This window comes from Oreochromis aureus, linkage group 6 (genome assembly GCF_013358895.1).
Source record: "Oreochromis aureus strain Israel breed Guangdong linkage group 6, ZZ_aureus, whole genome shotgun sequence".
Taxonomy (NCBI): Eukaryota; Metazoa; Chordata; class Actinopteri; order Cichliformes; family Cichlidae; genus Oreochromis; species Oreochromis aureus.
The window spans coordinates 5,684,127-5,711,689 of record NC_052947.1 but is presented as its reverse complement, the minus strand read 5'-3'; the positions used below and the strand labels follow the sequence as shown (position 1 = coordinate 5,711,689).

Genomic DNA, 27,563 nt, shown 5'->3' with positions numbered 1-27,563 from the left:
TAGGGGAACAATGTAGAAAAGGCATCGTTAAGGTGAACAGATTATTGTTAATGATGCATCAGCATGTGTGCAAAACAGCAGCTGGTTGAGAGGGAATAGTTCACCCTGTTTCATACTACATACAGTTTGAACCCTTTATATTCTAATATGTAAATGTGCAATGGAACCAGTATCTACAGCAATTGAAAGTAGAATACAATGTAACTAAACTGTTCTTTCAGTTTTGTTATACTATTTTTTTCCCCATTTCTCTTTCTGGAGGTTTCTTCCTTCCCACTGTCGCCAAAATACTTGCTCATAGGGAGTCATATGATTGTATGTAGGGTCTACCTTACAGTATAAAGCACCTGGAGGTGACTGTTGTTGTGATTTGGCGCTGTATAAATAAAACTGAATTGAATTTACCATCTTCCTTTTTTAAGCCTTAAACATATAGTGCCTGTTTTCTTCTCTTACAATAATAATAAGGAATTTTTCTTTTATCAACCATTTCAAATCCATAATAAAATGAAGGAAGTCATTTGTACATTATTCTGGGGTTATCATTCTCCATTTGAAAATATAAAAAGTAAATTACCTATAACATTGGAAAGATTAGAGTCATACAAACTCAATTGACAGTTATGTACAGCTCTAGTGCCAATCTAATCTACTTTGACTATATTAAGCAGTGCTGGATCCTGAAAGCTGCCTGTAGCCTGTGTAGCTGTGAAAGTGGATCACTGTGGAGGATCTCTGTCAGTGTGGCAGTCAACCAGCTAGAGGAGCTCAGATCTATTTATAACAAACATCTGCTCTTTGTCGCCCAACAGGAGGAAGCCCTGATGAGTACAGGGCAGCTTCTCGAGCCAGTAACTCAGAGGCTCAGGTCTGTGTCACTTTTTAAGTCTGCTATCTCACCTCAAATAAAAAAAAAAAAAAAAAAAAAAAAAGAGGCAGGAAGTGAAAGCTTTATTTTTGTGGAGCTGTTGTCATATTGTTCTCTTACTTGGAAGATTATTTTAGTTGTTTGTGGTAGGTTGTCCTACCCTGATCTTAGTTGGTATGTCACACTAAACATGGCTGCATTCAGGAGGATCTCTCTGTACTCCAATTATGCTGCATGAGTGTCCTTATAAATGATTACGGCTTCCTTAGAAAAAGGAGGTGCAAACGTACAGCATGCAAACATGTCTTTTGTATGTATCCACTAAGAATCAAAACACCCACATTAGAGCAAATTTGATTCACTGTCATAAGACAAATGTGTTCTAAACGTGGTGAATGTTAATAAAGCCGTCATACATTCTCTCTAAAAACAAAACAAAACAACTTTGATACAAAGAACTGAAATCATGTCTTGCATCACGATATGGATTTCTTGTCTCTCCTGTTAACAAACAACTATTTTCTTTACAGCAGCACTTCTTTTTCCAAATATGTACATTTGTCCCTAAAGGTGAATAAATGAAAACAGAAGCCAGTGAACTGTGTCACAGCTGTGCGTCTTTGGGAATACTAGGAAAGTGAAACCATAGTGAAAAGTACACAAAAATCAACACATTTATTTAGAAAAGAGCACAATTTAAAGACATCCCGAAAGTGAGTAGAATGCAAAGAAAAGCTAAATCGCACAATGTTTCACTGGTGGGTTTGGTGGTCGTTACATCTGGGCTTGAAGGTAATGTTCATAATTAGCTCGAAGGACAAATTCAAAATATGGCTTTGATTTCAAACTGCTGAGCTCATCCAGCTCCAGGAGGTCTTTGATGTCGGGCAGATAGGTCTGCAGAGAGACGCCTGGAAAATACAGAAGAAAGAGTTCATCTTTTTAGTAATTACAAGTGTATTGTTCATATAAGGATACATATGATTTGATGACCATACAGATAAAGAAAACTGAATTCTTTCGGCTCATGACTGTTCATAATATACTCAAAAACAAAGGGAGGGCTTGAGTGGTCCACTGTTTAGAAGAGCCGTCAACAGAATGTGTAGCAGAGTAAAAGCTAAGCCATCAGCTGAAATGAGCCGGCTGGGATTACTGGCTGAGCCCGACTTCCTCCTGCCAGAACCAAATGTATGCTCTAACTTTGATAATCACATGTACAGAAGTGTTCATTTGTATTATGCACAGTTTTTGATAAACTAGTTCTATATGGAACTAGCCTATGCAGCTATTTAAGTTGAACAAGGGACTCTCATAACATGATAGGGATAACTTATGTGTCATTTAAACCCATTTTTCCTGAATCAATACACTTGAACCCCCTCCCCATATTTCTTTAATCCACCAAGCCTCCATAAATGTTTCTCACCTTCCTGAATGAGTTTGAGGAGGATCTTGACAAAGATGCTGTCTTTTGTTGCTTCCAGAGGGTCGTCGTTCCCATCTGCAGAAGACCAGCTGGAGGTGGAAAAACAAACAAACAAACAAACACTAAACAAAGATACCCACAGCATTTAAATCAACCATTACAAATCCAACACACTCACAAAAGCTTGTTTTTTTTTCCAGATTCCTTTACTGATCCAAACTAACTGTAATCACTGACACTCCATCTTTCCTGGCATATCAATAAAACACTTATATCCTTTACAGCTGGTATATAATTCAAAAGATTGTATTTTTTTTAGAGCCTGATGAGACCTAGAATCGATATGCACTGGTCTGTGAGTTTCCTACTAACTACTAATGGTATTTCACATGAACATCGTGTTTTTAACAGCAGGCGGTGGAGGAATCAAGCTGTAAACAATAATGTTTTCAGTTGTGAAATAACAGAATAGCTTTTTATCATTTAGAGTCGTGTTTCTGATCACCTGGCAGAGTCCAATATTAATTACTTTTTTGCTCTGTTTTTGGTCTCTACCAGCTTCAGGGTGAAATGTCTGGCTCTTTATGTGCACAAGGTCTTATTGCTGAAAACTAGAAAACTGAGAATAAATCCAAACATTCGATTTGTGGCTTTAAAGCTAAACAATGACCTGAAACTGGCTAAAAGGCTCTAAAAAAATGTATATTCAGCCAATCATAGGTTACTCACTACTAGAAAACTATTTACATGTTATTAAAGAAATACCAGACGAAAAAGTTTTAATTTAAGCAAAGTCCCAGTTGAATGTATACAAAAAACCATGATGGATCTTACTCGTCTCTCCTAAGTGCTTTGCCGAAAATCTCACATTTGAGTGCGTCGATGTCCACAGCATCCTCCTACAACAGAAAAGCAAGAAAACCGCTAAACTTGCTAAAGTTGAGAGCCCGACTCACTGAGCCTCAAACGCACCAGTGCCGTAAAAAAAACGCTAGTGGCTACCTCATTGATGTACTCCAGCAGATCCAGAGCCTTTTTGAAATCGTACTCGTTGGCTCGCCTGTTGTCATCACAGATGTAAAGCTGGAGAGGACGAGAGTTAAAAAGGAAATGCACCAAAGCTGTTCAGTCTCAGTGTTTGAATCATTTTCTTCTGACCCTCTCTAAATGTGATCTGATCTTTTCTGCATACCTATGATTATCACTTTGTCTTAAGGGGAGGTCCTTCTATACTACTTTTATCTACTTTCACTAATCCATCCAATAACAGGTTCTTTATTTGGAACAGCAGACACCAATTTACACAGTTATCATAAAAAAAACATTTAAGCAACTGAAATGATCTTGTTTAAATATTGTACCTAAATTAACAAGCAGTGTTCGTTCACTCGGGAAAATTATCCACAAACAAGCAGCACGTGTTTTCACCTGTATGAGGTTGTGAGCACTGAGCAGAGGCATGGTGTCGGGGTTCTGCTGCTTCTCCTCCAGCAGCTGTCGAGGCAGAGTCTCCTGATGCAGCAGGAAGCGCTCCTGCTCCACAATGTCTGATTGGCAGATGAATGACAGTGTCAAGTCTACTTACAAGACATATTACAAAGCACCTGCCATTCCACAAATATATGTACCTTTATATGTCTATTTTGTCATGCCCTTAAAGACTTTCATTACTAAGAAAAAGATGAATGAGTTTACACTCTGAACTATTCTCTGAATTACTCTGAGACCAAGGCAACCACTGTTGTAGCAGCTAATGAGATTACAAGTAACTTTTATTCACTGACAATCTAAGAATCTGTGTCAATAAAATGATCTAAAATGCTGGTTCGATTCAGTAAAATTCCACGGATAATGAAGTTTATGAGGTGCAGGGAGGTCTGCATGCATACAGCAATATGTGCGCTTTTTTACCATCAATTTGTTTGGAGAGCTGGTCCTCTGGCAGGTCAGACGCTAGTGCAGTCAGCTTACTGAGAGCCAGCAGTGTCTTCTTTTTCACAAAGTAACGTGTTTCCATGTTGGCTTGGCTGTAGAGAGTTCTGTGGGCCTGCAGACGTGAAATACCACGTTAGCCACAACATCGTCACACCAAAAATATATCAATCTATGTAATTTAGAGATTAAGACTTTGATACAGCTTGCTTCAAATAAACAGAGAGTAATGTCACTTTTCATTATTATACATAATTTATGGACATCTATGCTTTGATTTCTTTGCGTGGGTTGTTACTGACATGTGGTGAGAATTTCACATCACCAGCACCTTTAGAATTATATTTACTTAAAAATTTGGGTGACGTGATCAATACTTCTTATCACAACGTTGACTAAAAAAAGGGAGGAGCTAAAACTGCTCATCTCAGTCAGAGGATGAACGGAGAAGCTGCATGAAGGCCCAGCATAAGATAAATAAGAATTGTTCAGAACTGTGAATCATGAAAAGCTATTCTAAAAGAATTCAATAATAAAACTGAGTTGGAAATGAGAATAACAGATCCCCGTGTCTGCTAAATACCTTACCAGGCACATTCATTATCACAGTTAAAATGGACAAGAGGAACCAAAATAGTATCCTCCAGGATAACACAGTGAAGTTTACAGCCTCGAATGCGTCTTTGTCAAAGTGGATTTCTACTGACAAGTGAGGCCAAAAGAGGAAGTCTTTTTCAGTTTAGATATATGTGCGCCCGTGGTTTCACTTTGTGTTTGCTAACTGCAAACAGGAAGGAAACTTTAGAAAGTGATGTGTGTGTGTGTGTGTGTGTGTGTGTGTGTGTGTGTGTGTGTAACAGATATGTTACAGTTTCTTTTGTGCTTTGTCTTTTATGAGCAACAGATTCAAATGAAACCGGAAGGAAACTGAATTTGTGTTTCCATTGTAGACTACACTGTAACAGCTACACACTGTGTGTTAAACAGGAAAGACAGCAGGATGGTTAGGAAAGGAAGGAAGGAAGGAACAAAGGAAGGAAGGAAGGAAAGAAGGAAGGAAGGAAAAAATGACCCTATATTTTTGTTAGTTGCAGAACTGCAGTAATTTTGAAAAATGCTATTTCCAGAGGCAGTGAAAAGACTGAAGTGGATCAAGGGATGAACGAACGAAAATATGAAAAAGTTTAAAGTACAAAACAAAGCCAAAAAAAGGAAGGAAAGAAGAAAGGAGGTAAGGACACTAGGAAGCCGTGTGGTTACATGAGCTTGAATAGAGCAAGGCGGATGTGGTTTTGCGGATGTGTTTATTAATGTGTGAAGTTAGACTGTACTTCTGAGAAAATCATGCTGCTACAATGTTAGCCAGATTTTGACTGGTTCTGATAGGTTTGATAGGTTTTAAATGGTTAACCCCCACCCCCCCTCCAAAAAACTTTTGGCTTCAGATTAGGGTTTAGTTGGGCTGTTAAAAATTCATAGAAAATTGTATTGTGCTGGTTTTGTGAAACAGAATTGTAAATGTGTGTGTGCGTTTTTATTTTTAAACATACACTTTGGTAGTCGTGGATGTGGATGTGATGGAGCCAGCTGAGATGCTGATGAGCCTGCAGGAAGCTGGCGAGTTGCTGGTGCTGAGCAGCCGGCTGGGACAGCAGCTTCCCTCTCTTGCCTTTCTCCATGTACCAACGAAACAGGAAGTCGGCAAAGTTCTGCAAAAGTAAAGGTACAAAGAGAATGTTAAAGTGTTTACTGATATACTCTGGTTTGAGTTCTCGATAGAATCCAGTATTTGTGCAGACACCTGCTCCTTCCAGGTATGTGCATCACCTTTCTTTAAGTGCTGATGAAAGGTGATGTATCGGTAAATGTACCCAAAGTTATCCAGGTTAAAAGAAAGCCCGAGAGATTGTTATTATTCTTTTGGGATGATGTTAATAACATTTCTTAAATTTGGAGTTCATGATAACCAGACAGAATTTGATAACATGCCAATTTAGCCAATCATCATAGGTGTGGCAGTTGTGTGGTCTCTGGCCTGCTGCAGTGGAGGGGCGGTACAGTGAGCTCTCAGGGCGCCGTCAAGGTGGCAGAGGAGACAGGTGTGTGTGCTGGGAATAATGACTCTCTCCCCTTTTATATGTAGCGACAGCAGAGACAGACAGGAGAGGAGTGTGTGTGTGGAGTAGCTGGAGAAGGAGCTGCTCCTGGAGTCACCTGAGCTGAACTGAAAAGAATAAGCAAAATAAAAGCATTTCCTAAGCCTGACAAACCTGTGTGTATCTGGTCCTTTGCTACACTAGGACTGTAGCCCTTGTCAGTAAGTCACAACACACTAAAGGAGCCATTAGTTCTCCAATATAGAAAAAATAAACATATAAAATTAAACATAGTACTGGTTATACATCCTTTGTCTTCGGAGCAGTCTAGCTATTCCCCAATGAAATTGTCGATGGTTTAGGGATTTTTCTCTTTTTTGGAGCATTCTCTGGAGAGGATTGTGTGATAGGTCTGGTGCCAACAACTAGGCTACATTCATAGTCAATGAAATCAACTTAAAAACAAACAAACTAGCAGATGGCTGCATATTTTTAAGCCTAAATAAAAGATACAGTCAACTACTACTGCTGCCCGTCACCCCTGGGGTAAATACTAGAGATGGCACGATACCACTTTTTTATGTCCGATACCAATATCATAAATTTGGATATCTGCCGATACCGATATGAATCCGATATAGTCGAAGGAGTTTGCAAAGAAAAGCGTCTGGACTTCTTTAAGTTGCTTGAAGACGTTTCACCTCTCATCCGAGAAGCTTCTTCAGTTCTAAGGTCAAATGGCCGAGAGTCCCAGATTTAAACCCAGTGGGAGTATCCCCCCAATGAGGGACAAAGGACCCCCTGGTGATCCTCTAATCACATGCGCCAAGGTGTGAAAGCGGGTGTGGGACCTAATCAGCCAGGGTTTCGGTGAGCCATTGTGAAACCTGGCCCCACCTTGTCATGTGAATTCCTGAGGTCAGATGGCCCAGGATGTGAGTGGGCGTTAAGGCGTCTGGGAGGGGAACTCAAAACTGGATTATAGATGGCAGACAGTTGGTGTCGTAAACCACCGCCTCTGTTCAAAGATGGTTGCTCACAGTGGACATAGATGGCCTCTTTCACTCCTCTTTCAAACCATCTGTCCTCCCTGTCCAAAATGTGAACATTGGCATCCTCGAAAGAGTGACCTTTATCCTTAAGATGCAGATGGACTGCTGAGTCTTGTCCTGTGGAGGTGGCTCTTCTATGTTGTGCCATGCGCTTGTGAAGTGGCTGTTTGGTCTCTCCAATGTAGAGGTCTGGGCATTCCTCGCTGCACTGTACAGCATACACCACGTTGTTCAGTCTGTGTTTTGGAGTTTTGTCTTTCGGGTGAACCAGTTTGTGTCTGAGTGTGTTGCTGGGTCTGAAGTACACTGGGATGTCGTGCTTGGAGAAAACTCTCCTGAGTTTCTCTGATACACCGCTACATAGGGGATGACAACGTTGTTGCGTCTGTCTTTCTTATCCTCCCTCGCTGGTGTCTGATCTTCTTTTCTGTGCCTCTTTGCTGACTTTATGAACGCCCAGTTAGGATAACCGCATGTTTTCAGTGCTTCCTTTACATGTGTGTGTTCCTTCTTTTTCCCTTCAGGCTTGGAGGAACATGTTCTGCCCGGTGGTGTAGGGTCCTAATTACTCCAAGTTTGTGTTCCAGAGGGTGATGGGAGTCAAAGAGGAGGTACTGGTCCGTGTGTGTGGGCTTCCGGTAAACTTCAATGTTGAGGTTGCCATTCTCTTCAATGTGCACCGCACAGTCCAGGAAAGGCAAACAGTTATCCTTTGTGTCTTCCCTGGTGAACTTGATGTTTTTATCCACAGCATTAATGTGCGCAGTGAAGGATTCCACTTCTTGTGTCTTGATTTTGACTCAGGTGTCGTCTACATATCTGTACCAGTGGCTGGGTACTCCTCCTTTGAAAGAGCCAAGAGCCTTTCTTTCCACTTCCTCCATGTAAAGGTTGGCTACAATAGGTGACACAGGGGAGCCCATGGCACAGCCATGTTTTTGTCTGTAGAAGCCTTCGTTGTATTTGAAGTATGTTGTGGTAAGGCAGAGGTCTAACAGTGTGCACCCGATCAGATTTGCACACTGTTAGACCTCTAAATAAACAACAACACTAAAGCTATTCTGTTATACCTGTATGTAAAAAATACACTGCACCCAAAATATTTCATAGTTCAGCAACACTGATCAATCTAATAAACTTAAACCTGCTCCATCCTCCCTATTCTGGTATTTTAAAGAGTACTTAGCAGAAATATTAAGCAACCTAACTAATAGGGTTGCAAACTCCCAAAAAAAAAAAAAAAAAAAAAAAAAAAAAAAAGAGAACCACCCCCCACCCTCCACATCATGATGCTTAATCGATGTAATCAACTTTAATTTGATGCAGGGTGAAAAAAAATGCACAGAAATAAATTATTTTTCAAGAAAGATTCAACATCTTTCTTCAACAGAATTGCAGACTGCACAGATGGTACTTTCCCAAAGGAAAAAGTACTATAGCTTACTAGGGTATATTAGACTTAACAGTTATACAGTAATGGACTTCTATACATTTTACATCAGATTAAAACTTTGGGTGTAAGATTCAGATAATTATTTATTAAAAGCTAGATATTTTAAATGAGAATAAGAAAGAAAAGTATGTCTTTGTGCCCCCTTTTCCCTGTTAATGCCCTATCGGCCCCCCTGGCTAAACTTTGCTAGATCCGCCCCTGCACAGATATCAGCCGTCAGCTACGTAGAAAAGGATCCTGGTGTAGAAAGTAATATTAAATAAATTCTAACAACAGCTTATCAAGGTTAAACGTGCTGCTGTTGTTCAGCCACTGGTTTCCTCTTTCTGGTGCAAAGTGGGCCAAAAACAAAGAAGAGAGACGGACTCGCGACAGAAAAGCCGATCAGCTGATCATTAAGCAGTTTCACGATTGAAGTAGCAGCAGGAGAGGGAGAGTGAACTTACACATTTGCTTTACTTCTCTCTGGGATAACTTCCTCGTAGATGAAATGCTGGTTTGGTAGTGAGGCTCCAAATACACACAGCCGCTCTGTCACGTGATGCATACTGCTGCAATGTACTACGGTTATGAGCCGAGTTACGCCGTGTCGCAAGTTTTGTGAGGTGCTTTTTTGATATTTAATGGATCGGATTACATTTTTTATTTCTCTCTGATATCCGATCCAGTAATTTAGATCAGTATCGGACCGATACCGATACGTAATATCAGATCGGTCCATCTCTAGTAAATACTGTCCTGAGCCATTCTTTCTAGTTGGCTCCAGGTGTAGCCCATCTTTGTCACTTCTGCCTCGAGGTGTCGTCGCCGGGTGCTTGTTGGGCGGCAGTTTGAGTACAGTGTACCCTACCCAGCACCATCTTTTCTTCGTCTACTGGGAGTTGACAGGTAATTTCCCATAGGTTGATGTTACTGATGGTGTCGGGCCAGCGATTGTGGAGACTCCTTCTCAGACAGCTGTTTAGGAATGTCTGGGTTTTTCTGTTTGAGGTTTTGTTTGTGCTCCAGGTTTCAGCCCTGTACAGCAGTACTGACTTGATGTTGGAGTTGAACAGTTGGATCTTGGGAGTCAGGGTTTGCTTTCTGGATGCCCAGATGTCAAAGGAGCCTAGTTTTTATTGGGTTAAAATGTAAAACGGCCTCAAAGTGCCTTTACAATCCTGTACAACGTAAAACACTGTGTCCTTACATCCTAAATAAAAAAATTAAAAGGAAACTCGTGCAGAGCAGCTGAGGAATGATGTGACACATTCCGATTTAACGTTTGAGTTTTTGTGTACCTGATCTGCAAACTTGGCCATGTAGTGCTGCAGGCGGCTCTGATTGTCTGTCTGCTCACACATCTGAACCAGGATGTCAAAGTCACAGTACTTCTCAGCCAACGCTGCCACCCACTGGTACTGACCGAGCTCCACTGCAACCCCAAAAAATAAAAATAAATAAACAGAAAGGAAAAACCTACAGAAGAAACATATAAACATTTAGGTATGGACGTTACACTTCAGTTTGCACGAGCAGATGTGTGATATATGCACAGCGTCCACATGTCTGATTACAACATGTCTGTGTGTGAGCTCTGCGTAATGACATGGTCCATGGTCAAGTGTTCAAGTGATGGATAGTTTGTTTACTGCAGCAACCTCTGTAATTGGACTGCTAATTATATACCATCTTTCTACTCAGTTTGAGCACTCAAAGCTCTTTTCCTGTAATAAAGATAATTCAGTTATTTCTTCATACAAAACAGATATTACCAAAGGAATACTTTATTACAGCATTTTTACTCATCTAACAAAACTCTTAACAAAAAAATCAAAATTTCTAAATGTCACAACAATCCATTTTAATGTTAATGATTTAAATCTTACTCGGTGAATCAATCATTCACAGCTATCACATTTTAATCCTCCACTTACAGAGCGGTGCGAGCAGCTCAGAGCGCCGCTGGCTGTACTCCATCTCCAAGCTGTTGTACCGCTCCTGTTGGGTCCTCTGCTGCTGCAGGGAGTTCAGCTGGGCCACAAAACTGCCCAAGTAGATATCCAACAGCGCCACCAGCTGCTCACAAAGGGCATTGCGCAGCTCTGAGTCAGCATGTGGGTACACTGTGTGCAGTATGATCTCGTGCTGGCGCGAGAGGACTGTTCGAACGCCGCCAACACCGCCTGATGCTGCATAAGCAAGATCAGGTGGAAAGAAAACACGGTTAATAATCAGTTCTGCTCCAACACAAACCCGAGACACTGAGCCATTCAAACATTCAGTTTCTTACAGCACTGAAATAGAAAAGATACCAAAGTTTTAAACTTCTTCAGTTTAAGAGGATATTTTAAGTCACAATGTTTCCATAAGCATGGATAAATGCATATTTGGATGAATTGCTAAAGTGATTTAGTTACAAACACTGAACAACAACATACACTAATAGGGTCACATGTAGAATAATTACATTTCACTGTGAATACATAAGGATTTTCTGGATATTTATCATATTTTTTCTTAGTTTGTAGCTGGTAAATTTAAACAGCAAAACTTTATTTCCGAACAGAAAAACTATTTCAGAACTGCAACTGAGCTTTCCTGTCTACACCCACTCTGGTTTTTGAAATTTGTAAACTTTGTGGTATTAGTGCCCAAATTTACTGCCATGAGTTTGTAGGGCAGGTTTTGCTGTATTTTGATAACATTAAGCTCTCGGACTAAAGCAGGGTGTCAAACTCATATTACATCCACTTTGATCTTAAGTGGGTCGGACCAGTGAAACTCCCTTTTCTGTAGTTGTAAAAAATCCCCAGAAATTTCTATGCTTTTCTGTCATTTAACTGTTTGTTGCTTAATTACTTTGTGAAGTATGAACAGCCATAAGGGTTTTTCTCAGTAGGCTTTAAAACTTACAAAAATACAAAAACAAATGAATAATAAAATACAAAATGTATGCTTGTGGTTGCTTGAGCAGCAGATCAAACAAGTTTAAAATTATAAATGACCTTAAGCGCACATTCAGGCCTGTGAGAGCCATGGTTCTGTGCTCAGTCTGTTTTTGCATGTGACTGGAATGCCCATCAAAATACATTTGACACCAAGTGAAGAAGGTTCATGTTCTTACCTGTCCATGGGATGTACTCAGGCTCTGCAGCAGCATTTTCAGACGCTCTGTACATGGAGGCCTTCATGTCTCTGTACTGACCAGCAGCTTGAAGCATGTCCTACACACACACACACACACACACACACACACACACACACACACACACGCACACACGCACCTTACTAACACTACCCATATACTTAAAAATGAAGCCTAAGTTTTAATGTGACCGCAGTAAATACAAAAGAAAACAGCACAATACATTTACCTTGATGATGTTGTTGACTGTGAGGACCACTTCGGCCCACTGCACCGAGTCGACTGGACTCTCCTTCAGACTCCGCTCCTCCTCCTCCAGCAGACAGTCAAACACCGAGGAGATCTGAGAGACCTGTGAGAGCGCCACAACAACAGTCCAATGACCATCTATTACAAAAACGTAAACTGTGATATCTTCTCGCTGCCAGAGACTCAAACCTCTCTGAAGAAGACGTCAGCAGCGGTGAGGCTTTGCGGCACGGCGGTGTTGTTCCTCTGCAGCGCTGTGCTGATGGCCCGGTTCACTAGTTCAGAGTGTTTGGTGTGGTGACTTTTCAGCACCATGGCTGCTTGCAACTTCTCTGCATGTTCACACAGCAGCAGGCGTGTTGCCATGGGAGATGAACGTACAGTCACCTGAGTGAGTCGGTCCAGCAGTCCAACCTGGCAACAGAGGATGATGGTGGCTTTTGAGAGGCAACTGGACTGATTTTGATTTGTATCACATTTTCATTTTCAGCCCTGTTTGTATGTTAGTAAAAGTACCTTTGCAATCTAATGTACAAGCTGATCTTAATTTAGTTTAATTTAATAATTTTCCGCCAACAAGCTTAAAGTGTGCCTTATAAAGTGAACTTGGAGTGTGTGCACACATGCAAAAGTGCAGGTTTCTTTACCTGCAGCAAAAACTCCATGAAGCAGCCATGGGCCTTCATCTTATCCTCCAGTTGGTGAAGGATGATGAGGGAAGTGAGAGGAAAGCCAGCGCTCTCTTCAAATCCCAGAGAGAGAAGAAAAAAAAACAAAAAACAAAACAGTTCAAGTCTTTTTCCAACACACATTAAATGCAAAGTCGGATAGTGTATCAGCTACGTGAGAACTGTACAGTAACTGCAGAGAGGACGAAACCTTACAAGCACTAGTTTCATACAATATCCAGAGCTTTTCATTGGTTGGTTAATAACTTTAACTTTTTGTGTTTTGTTCCCTCTCGTCTCAGCTCACCATCGGGGACAGACTCGGCCCAGCGGGGGTCTGAGGCCGGGTAATCGTCCACCAAATCAAGGTTGATTTGAGTCACCATGGTGTCCAGCTCAGCTCCCTCCTCCCCATCGCCGTCAGCTGGGAACAGCTCATCTATGACTGTCTGAGCCCCGATCAGGTCATTACTGACAGAGGAGAGAAGAAGAGTTTGGAACGTTACAGGAATATAGACTTGTCCTCTCAGTGCTTTATAAGGGTTGGGTTATATCAGAGATAAATGAGGAAGCACAGACAATCACATCAGACAGTCTGGTAACACAGCTCCTGCCCCAAACAGCCAGTCAACTTAGCAAATAGCAACCTACATTTTCAGACAGACTAGGTTATACACACACAGAAACAAACTATAAAGAAAAACAAATGTGTTGTTTTACTCTTACTCACTTACAGATGACCAGTCATTATGGCTAGAAAGTGTGAATGATAACTCCTTTTGTCCATATTAAAGACCCTGAGCTTCAATATAAGATTTCAACATTCATCAGAAGCTTACAGTAGCCAAGTTACTCAACACAACATGATGCAGAGAAACGCAGCTTTGATGTTTTTACTTGATAATCAACAAAAATGAACAAACATGTTGGCCAGAGATTCACAAAAACAATATTCTCAAAAAGTAGAGTGATTTGGTCACATCTGTATTTAACTGAAACAGAATATATAAGTGAACTTGGCGCTGGCTCTTCCTGTTCCAGCACACAGTGGTGATTATGTGGAGTTTATCTGTGTCGCCAATTTAAGTAAAAACTTACAGATAATGTTGTATGCCACGGTGGAATCTTCACGTTTTATCTAGAGCACACTCTCTGTTGAGTCACACGCTGATTATTTTTTCAGTATTCACTCACTGTTTTAGGCATTCGCAAGCTTAAATTAACTCGCAGCCGACTTGCTAGCAGCATCGCCTCTTCACCTCTCCCTCCTGCACTTTCCTGCTCACTCTGATGTTTGAGTGTATGTTAGTTAAAGCACTGACAAAGCTTAGAGTGCTTGTGTGAATGGGTGTGTATGAGTGAATGTGGCGTGTTGTATAGAGTGCTTTGAGGACTCCAGGAGTGCAGAAAAGCTATGCAGATGATGCCCAACTTCATTTATCCATGAAGTCAGATAACACACACCAATTAGTTACCTCAATACCTCTTATTTTCTGCTTCTAAATTCAGAAAAAAAGAGCTTATTGTACTCAGCACTCAGCAAGAGTACTGACAGGGACTAGAAAGAGAGAGTATATTTATTTAAAATCCTGCTCCTCACGTACAGGTTTTGAATGATCAGGCCTCATCTTATCTTAATCTTAGTTATCTTAATACCGTATCACACCAATAAAAATCTTTGCTCTTGGTCTGCGTGCTTCCTTGTTGTTCCTAGAGTATTTAAAAGTAGAATAAGAGACAGAGCCTTCAGCTTTCAGACTACTATTCTGTGGAACCACCTGTCAGTTTGGATTTGGCAGATAGACACCGTTTCTACCTTTAAGATTCGGCCTAAAAATGCCCTTTTTGATAAAGCATATAGTTTGGGTTGAATCAGGTGACCTCTAATCTTTCCTTAGTTACGCTGCAATAGGTCTAGGCTGCTGGGGGATTCTCATGTGGCATCAAGTGTTTCTTTTTCACTCACCAAGTGTTTATACACCTCTCTGCATTTAATTATTTGTTATTATTAATCTCTGGCTCTCTTCCACAGCATGTCTTTGTCTAATATTATGAAGGAACTTTATTATTTTTATTCTTTAAAATATTTTTCAAAGGAGATGTGAGTTGTATTTGAGACGTACCGACAGAACTGCAGGAAGGCTGCCTTCAGGAGTTTGGTTTTGTCCTCCTGAGCTACAGGCTCGGCTCGGGTTGGCGTCTCCATGGCCGACACCTTTGATGCAAATTCAACATTAGAAATGCATGACTGCAACATCCACAATCACGATAATTACATGTTAGCTTAGTTTTCCTTTTCCTTCTCGGGATTTCTTGTGTCAATAATTATGAGACGCAGAAGTCATGAGAAAGATCAAAGTCTCACAAACTGGCATAAAAAGAAAGTTCTTAGTCTCATCGCTCAGACGGCTCTCTTTGAATCTTACCTCTGGGGCTGCAGCCAGCGAGGAGCACAGCGAGTCCTCCATGGTCTCTGGCAGGATGGAGGTACTCTCTCTGGCCACCACCGCTACCAGACCACTGTTTTGCGAGAAAAAGACCGGCAGTTTGGCACAGCAGCCTGCTCCACGTACACCATCACCTGGACAGACAGAGGCCATCAACATAAACAGATCGCTCACCGGGATTTGATCTAAACTGAAAGCATTTATTGGCCTATCGAACAAGTAGAGTGAATTATTTGTTCCTTTACAAATACTTTATTATATTTTTTCTTAATTCATCCCTAACCAAAACATTCTCGAACAATTTTATCTTTTAGGAATATCTCGAAGTCTTCGAAGCAACATACAGTTTAAACCTCTTACACCAACACAATGGACAAAAACCTGTTAAATATGATAAAGTTAACTTCTTCAAGCAACATGAATTTGATCAGTTATAGATTTTTGGGAGGCAATGAGATGCAGGTGAAATTTGTTTGTATTATGAAAAAGAACTTGAACTTTTTCTTGTTCAGTGATGTTACAGATTTTAATTAATTTTTTGAAACATATTCAATACTTCTGTGTAATTGAATTTCAAACCAATGCCAAAAGAAGTTTATCCTACAGAATCCTACCAAAATCAGGAATTTCATTTAACTTAATTGAAAAACAAAAACAAAAGTATTCACTGACCACAGTATTAATTTCATTGACTATTACATGCAGTAATTGTGACAAAATGAAGGAGTTCTTGCTCTAACGTTCCAACTTTCCCACCTGGCGAGTTAAAGCTGATTTTCTCATCAGGTACCGCGACCCTGTTGGTTCCTGTTGAGCAGACGAACACTACGTCCTCAGTATACAGAAAGGCTGTGGAGCCAGGGGAACGAGGCAACACCAGCCGAGTGGCCTGCAGGGTCTCCTTGTTCTGAGGAAATAACAGAATAACTAAAGACTTTCAAAATAAAAGCATAAATATCTTCACTCTTATAATAGGAACTGTAAATGCTGGACTTTATTTTACAATGTCCTGTAGTTTCACTGTCACATGTTTGGACAGTTTCACTACCACTCTTTCTGCGTTGCTCAAAGTGGTTAATGTTTTAATAATTATGATTGAGGATTGTCCAAAGTCATCAGTCAAATCCTCTTCTTGATGAGCAGGGTTTTACACAAGAAGAGGATGACCAAACTGATCCTCTAATAGATCAAATCACAAAAACACCACTGCTGCAGCAGCAGCTTCAGGTCTGACCTGGAAGGGAGAGCTGTACTTTGTGACCTCCACGGTGAACTGGTCAGAGATGGTGGCTCCATTGTCCTGCAGGGTGACCAGGCAGAAGTAGGCCAGGCAGGGAGTGTCGGATGGGTGCCAGGCTGCAGCTAAAACCACCAATCCGGCTCTGAAAGCAAACAGTGTAGCTCAGTTCAGCCAGGGGTGCAGTAAGTTCAAGAGGAATAGCGAATAATAGAGGAACATGGAGGCAACAAATAAACACAAGATAACCTGTCGACGAAGACAGCGGTCTTTTTTACACCACAGACCGGTTTAATGTCAGACAATATTTTCACGGACCGGCCTTTAAGGTGTCGCGGATAAATACAACAAAATAAACATCATTTTGAGTTATTTAGACCAAAATACTAAATCTCTACAAGGGCCTGATATCCACTTACAAGGACATTATACTGCTACTGTTCTATCAAAATTTTAAACGAATATCCTCATATGTGGCTCTTATTTTCCTTAGAAACAAAATCCGTTAATTTTTTTTTTTTTTTTTTAAAATCTGGTAATTCTTTGTTTTTGCATTCATCGGGTCCCAATATGCCCAAATATCAAAGATAAATTAAAAATGCATGCTGTGGAAGAGTTCAGGTCTTAGGAGGTTAATGCTCTCTGGTCACTATGGTAACGTGTAAATATTTCTTTCAGAATAAGACAACTACAACACGGGAAAAGACCCAGGGAAACATAGTTAACGATAAAAACCCTGAAAACCATACATTTCACACCCGAGCCTCAAGTCTTGCAGTCCAGTGCCACACGACTCACGGACCAATACAGTTCCATGGCCCGGGGGTTGGGGACCGCCGGACTAAGACACAACAAGTGGAGAGACAAGTGTAAAACAAGTCTTTTTATTGACTGAATGGATAAAATCCATCTTTCATTTAATATTTATATATTGAATATAATTTTTTAAAATTCTGAGATTGATCTTTGAAGTGCAGAGCGACACAGGATGGGTAGCTCTGTTTGGCCATAGTACGCTAACGCTAGGGTGACCATATTTTGATTTCCAAAAAAGAGGACACTTGGTCCAGTCATGAAGAACTTTAATAATACTGTTTGCTTCACGAAAACGTTAACATATTTAAACGATGCCTTCTCTGTGTGGTTAATGAATCATGAAATAAAAAATGTCATATACACCAGTGGTCCCCAACCCCCAGGTCTCGGACCGGTCCGGTCCGTGAGTCGTTTGGTACCGGGCTGCGAGAGTTGAGGCTCAGGTGTGAAATGGTTTTCAGGGTTTTTATCGGTTTTCAGCGTTATTTTGTTATCGTTTTTATCGTTAACTCGGTTTTCCTGGGTCTTTTCACGTGTGTTATGAATAAATCTTCTTTTTTCGGTACCGGTACTAGTTTTATTTTGTTGTATTTATCCGCGATACCTTAAAGGGCGGTCCGTGAAAATATTGTCGGGCATAAACCGGTCCGTGGACCAAAAAAGGTTGGGGACCGCTGATATAGACTTTTACAAGTCAACAAGTGCAAAAAAAAAAAAAAAAAAAAAAGAGGCCGGTTGGTCACCCTAACTAACACTTTACCATGCTTTAGCACATGCAATCCTAAATGCGGCATATTTTAGTGAAAAAAAAGAAGAAGAAGAAGGAGAAGGAAACAAAAATGATTCAGGTTTTTGTGAATCCAAAGACAAGCACCAATGTGTGGCCCTGCTGCTTTTAATCACACACACACAGTAGAACACACTCACTGGCTGAGCTTCATGTCCAGGTATGCCACATTTGCTCCCTCCTTCATCTCCTCATAGTTGCTCTCTGACCCCTGGAGGAAAGGAAATCATTTTCATTTTAATCTTATTTATTTAGTTTTCTTTGCTACAGTGCAGAACAGGAAAAAACCCTTCATCTGTAATAAATAAGGTCACATGTTTGCTTATACTGACCCATATAGCGTCTGTGATGCTCTCGTTCAGAACTCTGCGCGCGTCCCAGTTGAGGATCTGGTGCTCCGAGCTGTCGTCGACCTCCCATTTACTCAGACTGGAATCAGTGAGTGTGTACAGGAAGCTGCTTTCCCCCACCCACAGCACACTGCAGAGCTGCAGCAGTAATAGAGTCAGAAGTCTGAATACTGAAGATAACTAAACTGACACTGGAGAAGAACTGCCCTCACTATTCAGCCTGATAGACTTAAAACATAAAGGGTGTTTAAGAAATTTGTGAATCGGAATCAAAAGTAATCACTCATTTCTCTCTGTGGCTAAAATTGATTAAAAAAAACAAAAACAAAACTTGATTAATATAAAACAAACAAATAACACCTGGAGGAAGGAATTAGCAGGTTATAATCAGATTATCAATGAATGACAGTAAAAATGGGAAAAGAGTCAAGCTCAGAGCAACACTATTCGATGTATTTAAAGGTCATCACCAATAGATGAAAAATAATAACACTGTACACTGACTAGTCTTAATTATTAAAAATGCATAAGCTAGAAAAGAGTTGTACAGATAGAATAAATGAAAGCCCAAACTCTGCAGTGGACTCTCCTAACAGGACTAACTGTGTCATTGGCTGGTGTCGAGAGGATGCCAAACAGGCTGGAGACACGACGTCCGATGCCAGAGAGCATGCCCTGACCCTGCTGCAGAGCTCGGCACTGCAGTTTGCCAGAAGAATCTGCACTTGCTCTCAAGAGCTGATTCTTTACCGAGGACAAGACAAAGCTTCCACCCTGAGAAAGGAGAAGGAAGTGAGAAACAAAGAGGTCAAATTATATGTTGTTGATTTAATCCTGTTCCTTACTAATTTACACAAAATAAAGTGCAATGCCAGCTTTATTACATGTGTTTAAATGTTTGAAGATATCTCAAGGTATGCAGTGAATAAAACTTGGACAGCAGCATTACTCCCCAGTGATTTCTGGAGTGATACTGTTTGATGTGGTTGTACTTTGGGACCCTTTTCAAAAATATTTGAGTATTTTGGATTTGGCAGGGTCAGTGGTGAGTTTTTTTTGTAACAAATTGGTTAGCAAAACAGTCTATTTTCAACTGAAGAAACCTACTTACTCTGACAGCAACAACAAAGTTGCACAGATCTCCCAGGTCCACATCGGTCTCTGTGTAGTTGCCCTCCTGGGAGAGGCTGGGCCAGTAGCGAACTGCTCCTTCTGCAGCCACCGCCAAGACAGAGATGGACTGAACAGCAGCCATCTCCAGGGGAGCAGTGGAAGTCACAGCCACAAGGTCAGCAGCGTAGTTGTACTCACTGCTGGGCAGTTGCAACTCCTTACAAACTGAGACCTGCAGGAAAACACAGTTTAGTTTGTGAATTTAAAGCTGCCAGTTTAGCACATTGTGAACTTTCAGTCTGTTTTGATTCATTATTTAATCCATCTAATATCGGAATAAGAAAGCAGGTTTTGTGAGAGAAAAAAAAGTCTGTCTTTCTATCGCTGAAACATTTACCACATGTTACTGTACCCAGTCTCTTTAAATAAAACTAAGACACATGAAATAAATGATCAGTGAATAATTATTTGCTTTGTCGATCCTACAGATGGAAAAAAGGCCTCACGCCGCTGGCATTATTTTGGAGAACATGTTAAAATAACTCTTTAATGATTTTTAGATTGTAATTTTAGTCTAAATGTAGTTTTAAAGTGAATTTTAAACTCAGGCTGAAAAAAAAAATATATAAATGTCTGCCCTGAATCATACCTTAGCTACAGCAGTTTGGCAGATCTTCCAGATGATCAGACTCTCTCCACAAACCATCCAGGCCCAGCCGCTCTCACACACCTTCACTGAGATCTGATCATCAGCTAGAGTGACCAATAAGAAAATGAAAAACAAATGTTTAGTGGAAACTACTAACTCTCCCACAACCAGAAACATAAAGAGAAGAGAGAGCAACTATATAAGAAAATAGAAATTGAATATGTTAGTTTGAAGCTCATAAAATTACACACGCACACCTTTCATTCTCAGAAAGAAGACAATGTTTCTCTTACCGTCAGCCATCGTCAGTGCCTCCATAACTTTGACGGGGAGTGATGACCCAAAGGTCTGCACATCATAGTTAACAGTTTCTGCCCCCGCATGGCTCTGAACTCGGGTAGGTGTTGATCTGGGGAGGACACAAACATTAAGAGTGGACAAACTCAGAACAATCAGCTGTAGCTACAGTCTGATGGGCCCAGTTAATCCAAGACTGCACTGACGACTCAGCACGAAAGAACAACATCTATAAATCTGTAAAATTGTCTTTATTTGTCATATATATGGAGCCTTCCGATTGAGTAAATCTGATCCGACAACACTCACCTCGCCGACAACGGCGTCCTGCGCGGGGAGAACAGGAGGCCAGGGACCGCACCGGAGACACTCTTCCTCCCGGCGGTCCTGGCCGGCTGCCTACGGCCGGAGCCCGGGGCGGTTCGGGGGCTAAACATGCCTGCGGTGGTAACCCGAACTGTTCAACAGTGATAACTACAACCCTGCCTGAAAAGCGCGCTCACACCAAAGATCCACCTAATACAACTCTCCAAACAACGCGCGGTGCAGTCGCTGGATTAAAACGTCATCGTCTCCTCCGCCTATTTCGTAAAACTTTATTTACAACTCGAACACGAGATTTTACAACTGTAACACTTTCACAGAGCAAAGTCTTGTTGTGTGGGTAAGTCAGTCAGACTATATGAAAAACACACACACACTTTTTCATGTAGGCCATATTCATCCAATTAAAATTAAAAATTTAAATTACTCCGCTCTACTGATTCTACGTTTTTAAGGGGCTTAAAAAGTGAGTTAAGTACGCTAAATACTGTGAGAGTTAATTTAGTGACTTAATAGTGCACTTTCACACAGATTTCTGTACAGCAGGGATTGGCAGAGACAATTCTGCCTCTGGGTCAGTAAATTTAAGCTTACATATAAATTTATAAAATAAAACAAACACAAATTTATGTCATCAAGATGACATCAGATCTTCAGGAGACTCCAAACTATTCAGTGCATCTCATCATAGTAGCTGACTTTTATGAACTACAACAATTATATTTTATCAACCTAATAACTGTGTTCTAAGATTTTTTTCTTCTCAGGAAATCTGTTATCTATAGATTTACCCTTGAGCTTGAAACTAACGGGAGCCAGGCGAAAGCAGTAGATTAACGACACCTAGAATTGCTGATTAAAGATGAGAGCGGCCAGCTAGCTTAGCTGCTTTAGCTAGCATGATTTGATGGAGTCTGACAGGGTTGGATAACCACGATGGAGCGGCAGCGAACGACGTTGATATAGTAGTTATAGCCAGATACAGTGATGCGTTAAAAGCGGTCGGTTTGGACACAGTAACTGAAGGCGGACAGCAACACGTTATGCAGTAAGTAGCAATGTCCAAATAATGATGGTACGGCATTAATCCCGCTAAAAGTTTAGCGGGCAGGCCCACTTCTAGCATTAGGAAGTTAGCCAGTTAGCTTGGTGTAAGCATCCTCCTCTACTGTCGAAACCTGACAGCTTTACACTGCATGCCTAGTTCTTTGCTGACTTTCAGGTTAGTTGGCACGTATCTTTGTTGTGCTAGCTGGGCCCTTTGTAATGCTTGTAACATAAACACGCCAGCGTTGCTTTGCTATGTAATTAGCAACTAGGTGATGCTGTGCTCAAGAGGTTTAATTTGACCATGGAGATGATGAATGAGAATTTTTAGTAATCACAGACATGTATCGTATTTTGTAGTCCGTTGTGAGCACGAAAACAGTTACTATATGCTTCCGACTTATTGGGTGGATGAGCGAGAGAAGGAAGGTGCTGTGAAAAGTGCCAGGTGTCTGACACTGTAGCTTGTGCTCGTAAGGTCATGAAGCGGATTCGCACTGAGCAGATCCAGTATGCCGTGGCTCAGTACCTGAAGAGGAGGCAGTATGTGGACACTGACGGCTCCCTGAAAGGAGCCAAGCTCTACCAGTCCTCCGAAGAAATGGCTGCAAGTCTCACGGGTAAGATGATGATGATGATGATTCCAGCCTAATTAATAGATCGCACAGCCACATAGTTATGAGAAAAGACTGATCACACGAAAACACTACACATACACCACAGGATTGGCTTCACTGCAAAAATTAGCACTGCCGCCTCAGTGCAACATGGATTTGGTTTTGGGCATGAACCTTGTAGACCCTAAAGCTGTCTATATTCAATTCAATTTTATTTATATAGCGCCAAATCACAACAGAAGTCGCCTCAAAGCGCTTTATATTGTACAGTAGATCGCACAATAATACATACAGAGAAAAACCCAACAATCATATGACCCCCTATGAGCAAGCACTTTGGCGACAGTGGGAAGGAAAAACTCCCTTTTAACAGGAAGAAATCTCCGGCAGAACCAGGCTCAGGGAGGGGCGGCCACCTGCTGCGACCGGTTGGGGTGAGAGAAGGAAAACAGGATGAAAGACATGCTGTGGAAGAGAGACAGAGATTAATAACAGATATGATTCAATGCAGAGAGGTCTATTAACACATAGTGAGTGAGAAAGGTGACTGGAAAGGAAAAACTCAATGCATCATGGGAATCCCGGCAGCCTCGTCTATTGCAGCATAACTAAGGGAGGATTCAGGGTCACCTGGTCCAGCCCTAACTATATGCTTTAGCAAAAAGGAAAGTTTTAAGCCTAATCTTGAAAGTAGAGATAGTGTCTGTCTCCCGAATCCAAACTGGGAGGGTCTCCCTCCCATTCTACTTTTAAATATTTTAGGAACAGCAAGTAGGCCTGCAGAGCGAGAGTGAAGTGCTCTAATAGGGTGATATGGTCCTACAAGGTCATTAAGATAAGATGGGGCCTGATTATTTAAGACCTTGTATGTGAGGAGCAGGATTTTGAGTTTCCATGGGCCTGCTTGGGTTTAATTCCACAGTGCAGAGAAATGTGTTAGGTAACTGGTGATTCTAAGTGATTTTGAGACTGTGTTTTTTGTTTGTTTTGTTTTAACCCTGTGTTAAACTCGTGACCTTTCTAAGGTGTACCATAAGACAGCTGGGATAGGTTCCAGCTCACCTGTGTCCCTAGGATAATTGGTTAAGATTAATAATCTATTTTCATAATGCAGTGTAATGTATTTGACCCTTTGACTGGCAATATTCTATGTAATTAACACTTTTTCTGGTTTCTTCTGTATCTTCTTTCTCTATGTCTGAGCAGTGCAGACGGAGTCAGGATGTTCCAATGTCGTTTCTGCTGCACCATGCCAGTATGACCCACAGCATTATGAGATTCAGTATTCCAAGCTCCGCACCTTCCTGTCAGGTATGAGCTCTACATCACTGAGTGGATGAGTCTAGACTTGCACATCTATAATTGTAGTTGTTCCCAAAGTTTATGCCTCGGCTCCACTTTTTTAGGTAGTGGTAAAGCTGCATCCTAAACAGCAGAAAGAGACAAAGGTTGTGGATGACTGGGGCTTCTTTCTGAAAGATGACATATTACTGCAGTTTTAAATATTTTTATTTTCTCTGATAATTGTGCTTTTGTATTATTGACCATCCAGGGCTGATATTTTTTCATTTTGTCAACATTTCTTAAGCTGTTTTTGTGCGAGTCCACATTGTTTTGTCCTGACTGTTAAGAGAGAAACATGGATTACAAACTTTGGTTTTAACATTTGTCTTTCATACATTTATGTTCGTATTTATTTATTTATTCATTTACATTTTTTGAAAGGGCATGAATAACAAAATGGATTATTATTGGCTTGTATACAAACAGCTCCACATGGATATCGAGAATGAGATGATGGAACTGTGTTACGATATTGTTAACCTTTGTTGTTATTGATTACAAAAGCCTAAAAAATATACATATTTTTTTTCTACTAAATAGAAGCAGACATATCCTGGGCAAAAGAGGTGAGCAGTGTCCTCTATCCGCTCTTCGTCTACCTCCACCTGGACATGGTGCGCTTTGGACTGAAGGGGGCTGTGGATGGTTTTTACAGTCGTTTTCATGGCGCCTTTCTTCAGGACAGTGAGCAGTGTACCATCATAGAGCAGCTCCGCCATGTCCTCAGTGCACAAGACATTGTGACCAACCCCAAGCTGAATGCTTTCTTAGAGCACAAATATGTGGTTCACCTGACGGAGCCAGCCTACAGCTACCTGCTGCGTTACCTGCAGAGTGAGGACAACAGCGCCCTCTGTAGGATCCTCAGTACACACCTGCAGCTGGAGGTCAGTGCCTCGAGGCGGACAGACTACCAGCTCTATGGAGCTGCTTGCGGGTCGACAGCTGCTCCAAACTCCACCTCCTCCTGGGCCGGAGTGGATGGAACAGAGAGTGGTGATGGGGTGGAGGTCCCAGCAGGGATCCCACAGAATGAGGCAGCCCTCGAGGCTCTGCAGGACTGCGTCAAGAAAGTCCGTGAGGGACCACCGTCACTCACCACTGTCTGTTTTTACGCCTTCCACCACACGGAGCAGATGCTGAACACTGCTGAGGTCTCGGCTGACAGTCGGTTGCTGGCCGGTGGATTTGACACCTCCACGGTAAAGCTGTGGAGCCTCCGTGCCAGAAAGCTTAAGGCCAGACCCCATCAGGCTGATGTGTCACACATCCACCTGGCATGTGACGTACTGGAGGAGGAAGTAAGTAGACATTGTTATGAGAAGTCTTCACCTTAATTGTTTCCATATCTTCTTTTTCTTTTTTTAAAATTTGCATGCGTTTCTTTTGGTGTACAAAATATGAGAAAATAATCCTGAGGACAAGACAAAGTTTGTCATGAGAACAGAGACACATTGGTGAAGTCTTGTTTATAGTGGTGACGGACAGGCTGTGATGTTTGCAGATGACATGATCTGTAGTGAGAGTAGGGTGCAGATGGAAGAGTTGCAAATACAAATTACATGTATGTGAATGAGAGGAAGATGTTGGAAAGTTGCAGGCACAAGGAGTGGACGTTGACATGAGTACATAAGTTTAAATATCTGAGGGCAACCTTCCAAAGTAACAGGCACAAGAGGTGAAGAAAGGAGTGGAGGCAGGGTGGAGCAGGTGGAGAGGTATGTCAAAGGTGTGACAGAATGATTGCAGCAAGAATGTAAGGGAAGGCTGATAAGATGTAGTGAGCAGAGCTGAACCAATTGCAATTTGCTCAGTTAAAATGTGTAACCTGCTGTTACTGATTTTCTTTCTATGAACCATAAATTACAGCAGATACAAACAATTTAGTTTGTCTTCAATGCAAATACTTAAAAAATATTATAACAGAAGAAATTATTGCCCCCAATATTATTCTCCAAAGCTGGAGTTAATTAGAAGATCTTCTTTCACTGAAACATCTGAAACCAAGTGCTCTGCTACTGGAAAGAGGTAGAAATGATAAAATGAGTTTTACCTTGCCAAACAAAAGGAGGAGCAACAGCTTTATATAGTTTATTTTTCAGTATATTTATAAATTCATTAGACAACAGGGACCTTGAATTTGTTTTGTTTTTTTTCCTTTGCTTGCACATACCAAGGTTGCTAGCTTATGGCTGCCTCTACGCACTGGATATCTTTAACTTTAGCCACTTCACTTCAACTCCTTTTAAAATATCCATGTTTATCTGGGCGATGGCGATGGTGATGTCACTGTCTGATTAGGTTTGTTTTTAGAAACATTGTTGTGGTGGGGTGCACTGAAAATCATCCAATTCCGATCTCTAGCAATGAGATGGGTCTCATTTGTAGATGGTGGCTCTGATTTAAAAAGACCTGCAGAGTTAAAGATTAAATTATTTAGCAAATTTAGATTTTTAATATGAAAATAAATGATGTACATTATTTTTAGATTAAGCTGCATAGGAACAAAATCAAGTATAATTATGTAATCTTTCATCATTTCTTCCAAGGTAGATGAAGAGGACAGCTCAGGCAGTGAGATAAAGACGCTGCGAGGTCACAGCGGCCCAGTTTTTCGTACCGCCTTCCTCACAGACAGCTCCGGCTTGCTCTCGTGCTCTGAGGACACAACCATCCGCTACTGGGACCTGGGCAGCTTCACCAACACGGTGCTCTACCAGGGGCATGTCTACCCAGTATGGGATGTGGACGTCAGCCCCTGCAGCCTTTACTTTGCCAGTTGCTCTCACGATCGCACCGCCCGTCTCTGGACGTTCTCCCGGACATACCCATTGAGGCTCTATGCAGGGCATCTTTCTGATGTTGACTGTGTGAAATTCCACCCGAACTCCAACTATTTAGCCACCGGTTCCACAGACAAGACTGTGCGGCTCTGGAGCACCCAGCAGGGGGCGTCTGTTCGCCTTTTTACGGGCCACCGTGGCCCTGTGCTGTCACTTGCTTTCTCACCGAATGGCAAGTACTTGGCGTCCGCTGGTGAGGACCAGCGGGTGAAGCTGTGGGATTTGGCATCTGGGACTTTGTTCAAAGACCTAAGAGGACACACAGATAGTGTCACCAGCCTGTCCTTCAGTCCGGACAGCAGCCTAGTGGCATCTTCATCTATGGACAACTCAGTGCGGGTGTGGGACATCCGCAACTCACACGGTGGGACGTCAGCTGACAGCTCGTCCAGCGAATTGGTGGGAATGTACACTGGAAACACCAGCAACGTGCTCAATGTCCAGTTTATGGCCTGCAACTTGCTGCTGGTGACGGGAACCGCACAAGAGAAAGCGGAGCAGTAGATGTAGCTGTCACATCTGGTGCTCTTTTGGGCGAGAGCTGAATGTTTCTCTATGTCTGAAACTCAGGAGCCCGTTCCTTGTTTTGCTCATTAATTCTTGGCATAAAAACAGAGATACATGTTTTTGTTTCCTTTCCTTCAAATTTCATTCTTCATGAACTGGCTTTTTTTTTTTTTTTTTTTTTTTTTGAAATAAAGAAATAAATTACCAAAGTGAATTCATGATATGTCAATATTGAAGAATCTCACAGTTTCTTGTTTAACTGATGGTCTAAAAATTGTGAAGTTCTGTTTTTCTGTTGTGATGTAAATTCA

At 41.4% G+C, this 27,563-nt stretch overlaps 2 protein-coding genes across 3 annotated transcripts; one reads left to right on the top strand and one right to left on the bottom strand.

Moving 5' to 3' along the window:
- Positions 1–1,517: 1,517 nt before the first annotated feature.
- nup133 (nucleoporin 133) lies at positions 1,518–21,137 on the bottom strand. Its single transcript, XM_031741336.2, has 25 exons — positions 20,880–21,137; positions 20,567–20,682; positions 20,274–20,377; positions 19,623–19,856; positions 19,115–19,285; positions 18,494–18,649; positions 18,302–18,372; positions 16,556–16,703; positions 16,078–16,228; positions 15,301–15,455; positions 14,998–15,089; positions 13,182–13,345; positions 12,854–12,948; positions 12,396–12,620; positions 12,187–12,309; positions 11,937–12,036; positions 10,747–11,001; positions 10,111–10,244; positions 5,780–5,938; positions 4,209–4,344; positions 3,726–3,844; positions 3,300–3,380; positions 3,132–3,196; positions 2,298–2,386; positions 1,518–1,779 (listed from the first exon to the last, which is right to left on the bottom strand). Exons 1-25 carry the CDS (start codon positions 21,005–21,007, stop codon positions 1,643–1,645), a joined length of 3,408 nt encoding a protein of 1,135 aa, XP_031597196.1. The 5' UTR covers positions 21,008–21,137; the 3' UTR covers positions 1,518–1,642.
- A 31-nt stretch (positions 21,138–21,168) lies between these two features.
- Positions 21,169–27,437, top strand: taf5l (TAF5-like RNA polymerase II, p300/CBP-associated factor (PCAF)-associated factor). 2 transcript variants are annotated; one of them, XM_039613453.1, is made up of 5 exons: positions 21,169–21,234; positions 22,420–22,561; positions 23,765–23,869; positions 24,443–25,203; positions 26,452–27,437. In XM_039613453.1, the coding sequence occupies exons 2-5, from the start codon at positions 22,423–22,425 to the stop codon at positions 27,247–27,249; spliced, it is 1,803 nt and encodes a 600-aa protein (XP_039469387.1). In that variant the 5' UTR covers positions 21,169–21,234; positions 22,420–22,422; the 3' UTR covers positions 27,250–27,437. The 2 variants fall into 2 exon arrangements, with proteins under 2 accessions (XP_039469387.1, XP_031597180.1); XM_031741320.2 differs by lacking the exon at positions 21,169–21,234 and adding an exon at positions 21,339–21,942.
- Positions 27,438–27,563: the final 126 nt, after the last annotated feature.

What these genes read in the sequence shown, in the direction of transcription:
- nup133 (XM_031741336.2), bottom strand. Translation starts at nt 21,007, where the DNA reads ATGTTTAGCCCCCGAACCGCCCCGGGCTCCGGCCGTAGGCAGCCGGCC. An exon ending in GCCAAACTGCTGTAGCTAAG is followed by an intron (nt 19,857 to 20,273) that starts GTATGATTCAGG and finishes GTTTTCCTGCAG; the next exon opens with GTCTCAGTTTGTAAGGAGTT. An exon ending in GCCTTCCTGCAGTTCTGTCG is followed by an intron (nt 13,346 to 14,997) that starts GTACGTCTCAAA and finishes CTCCTCTGTCAG; the next exon opens with TAATGACCTGATCGGGGCTC.
- taf5l (XM_039613453.1), top strand. Translation starts at nt 22,423, where the DNA reads ATGAAGCGGATTCGCACTGAGCAGATCCAGTATGCCGTGGCTCAGTAC. An exon ending in AATGGCTGCAAGTCTCACGG is followed by an intron (nt 22,562 to 23,764) that starts GTAAGATGATGA and finishes ATGTCTGAGCAG; the next exon opens with TGCAGACGGAGTCAGGATGT. An exon ending in GTGACGTACTGGAGGAGGAA is followed by an intron (nt 25,204 to 26,451) that starts GTAAGTAGACAT and finishes ATTTCTTCCAAG; the next exon opens with GTAGATGAAGAGGACAGCTC.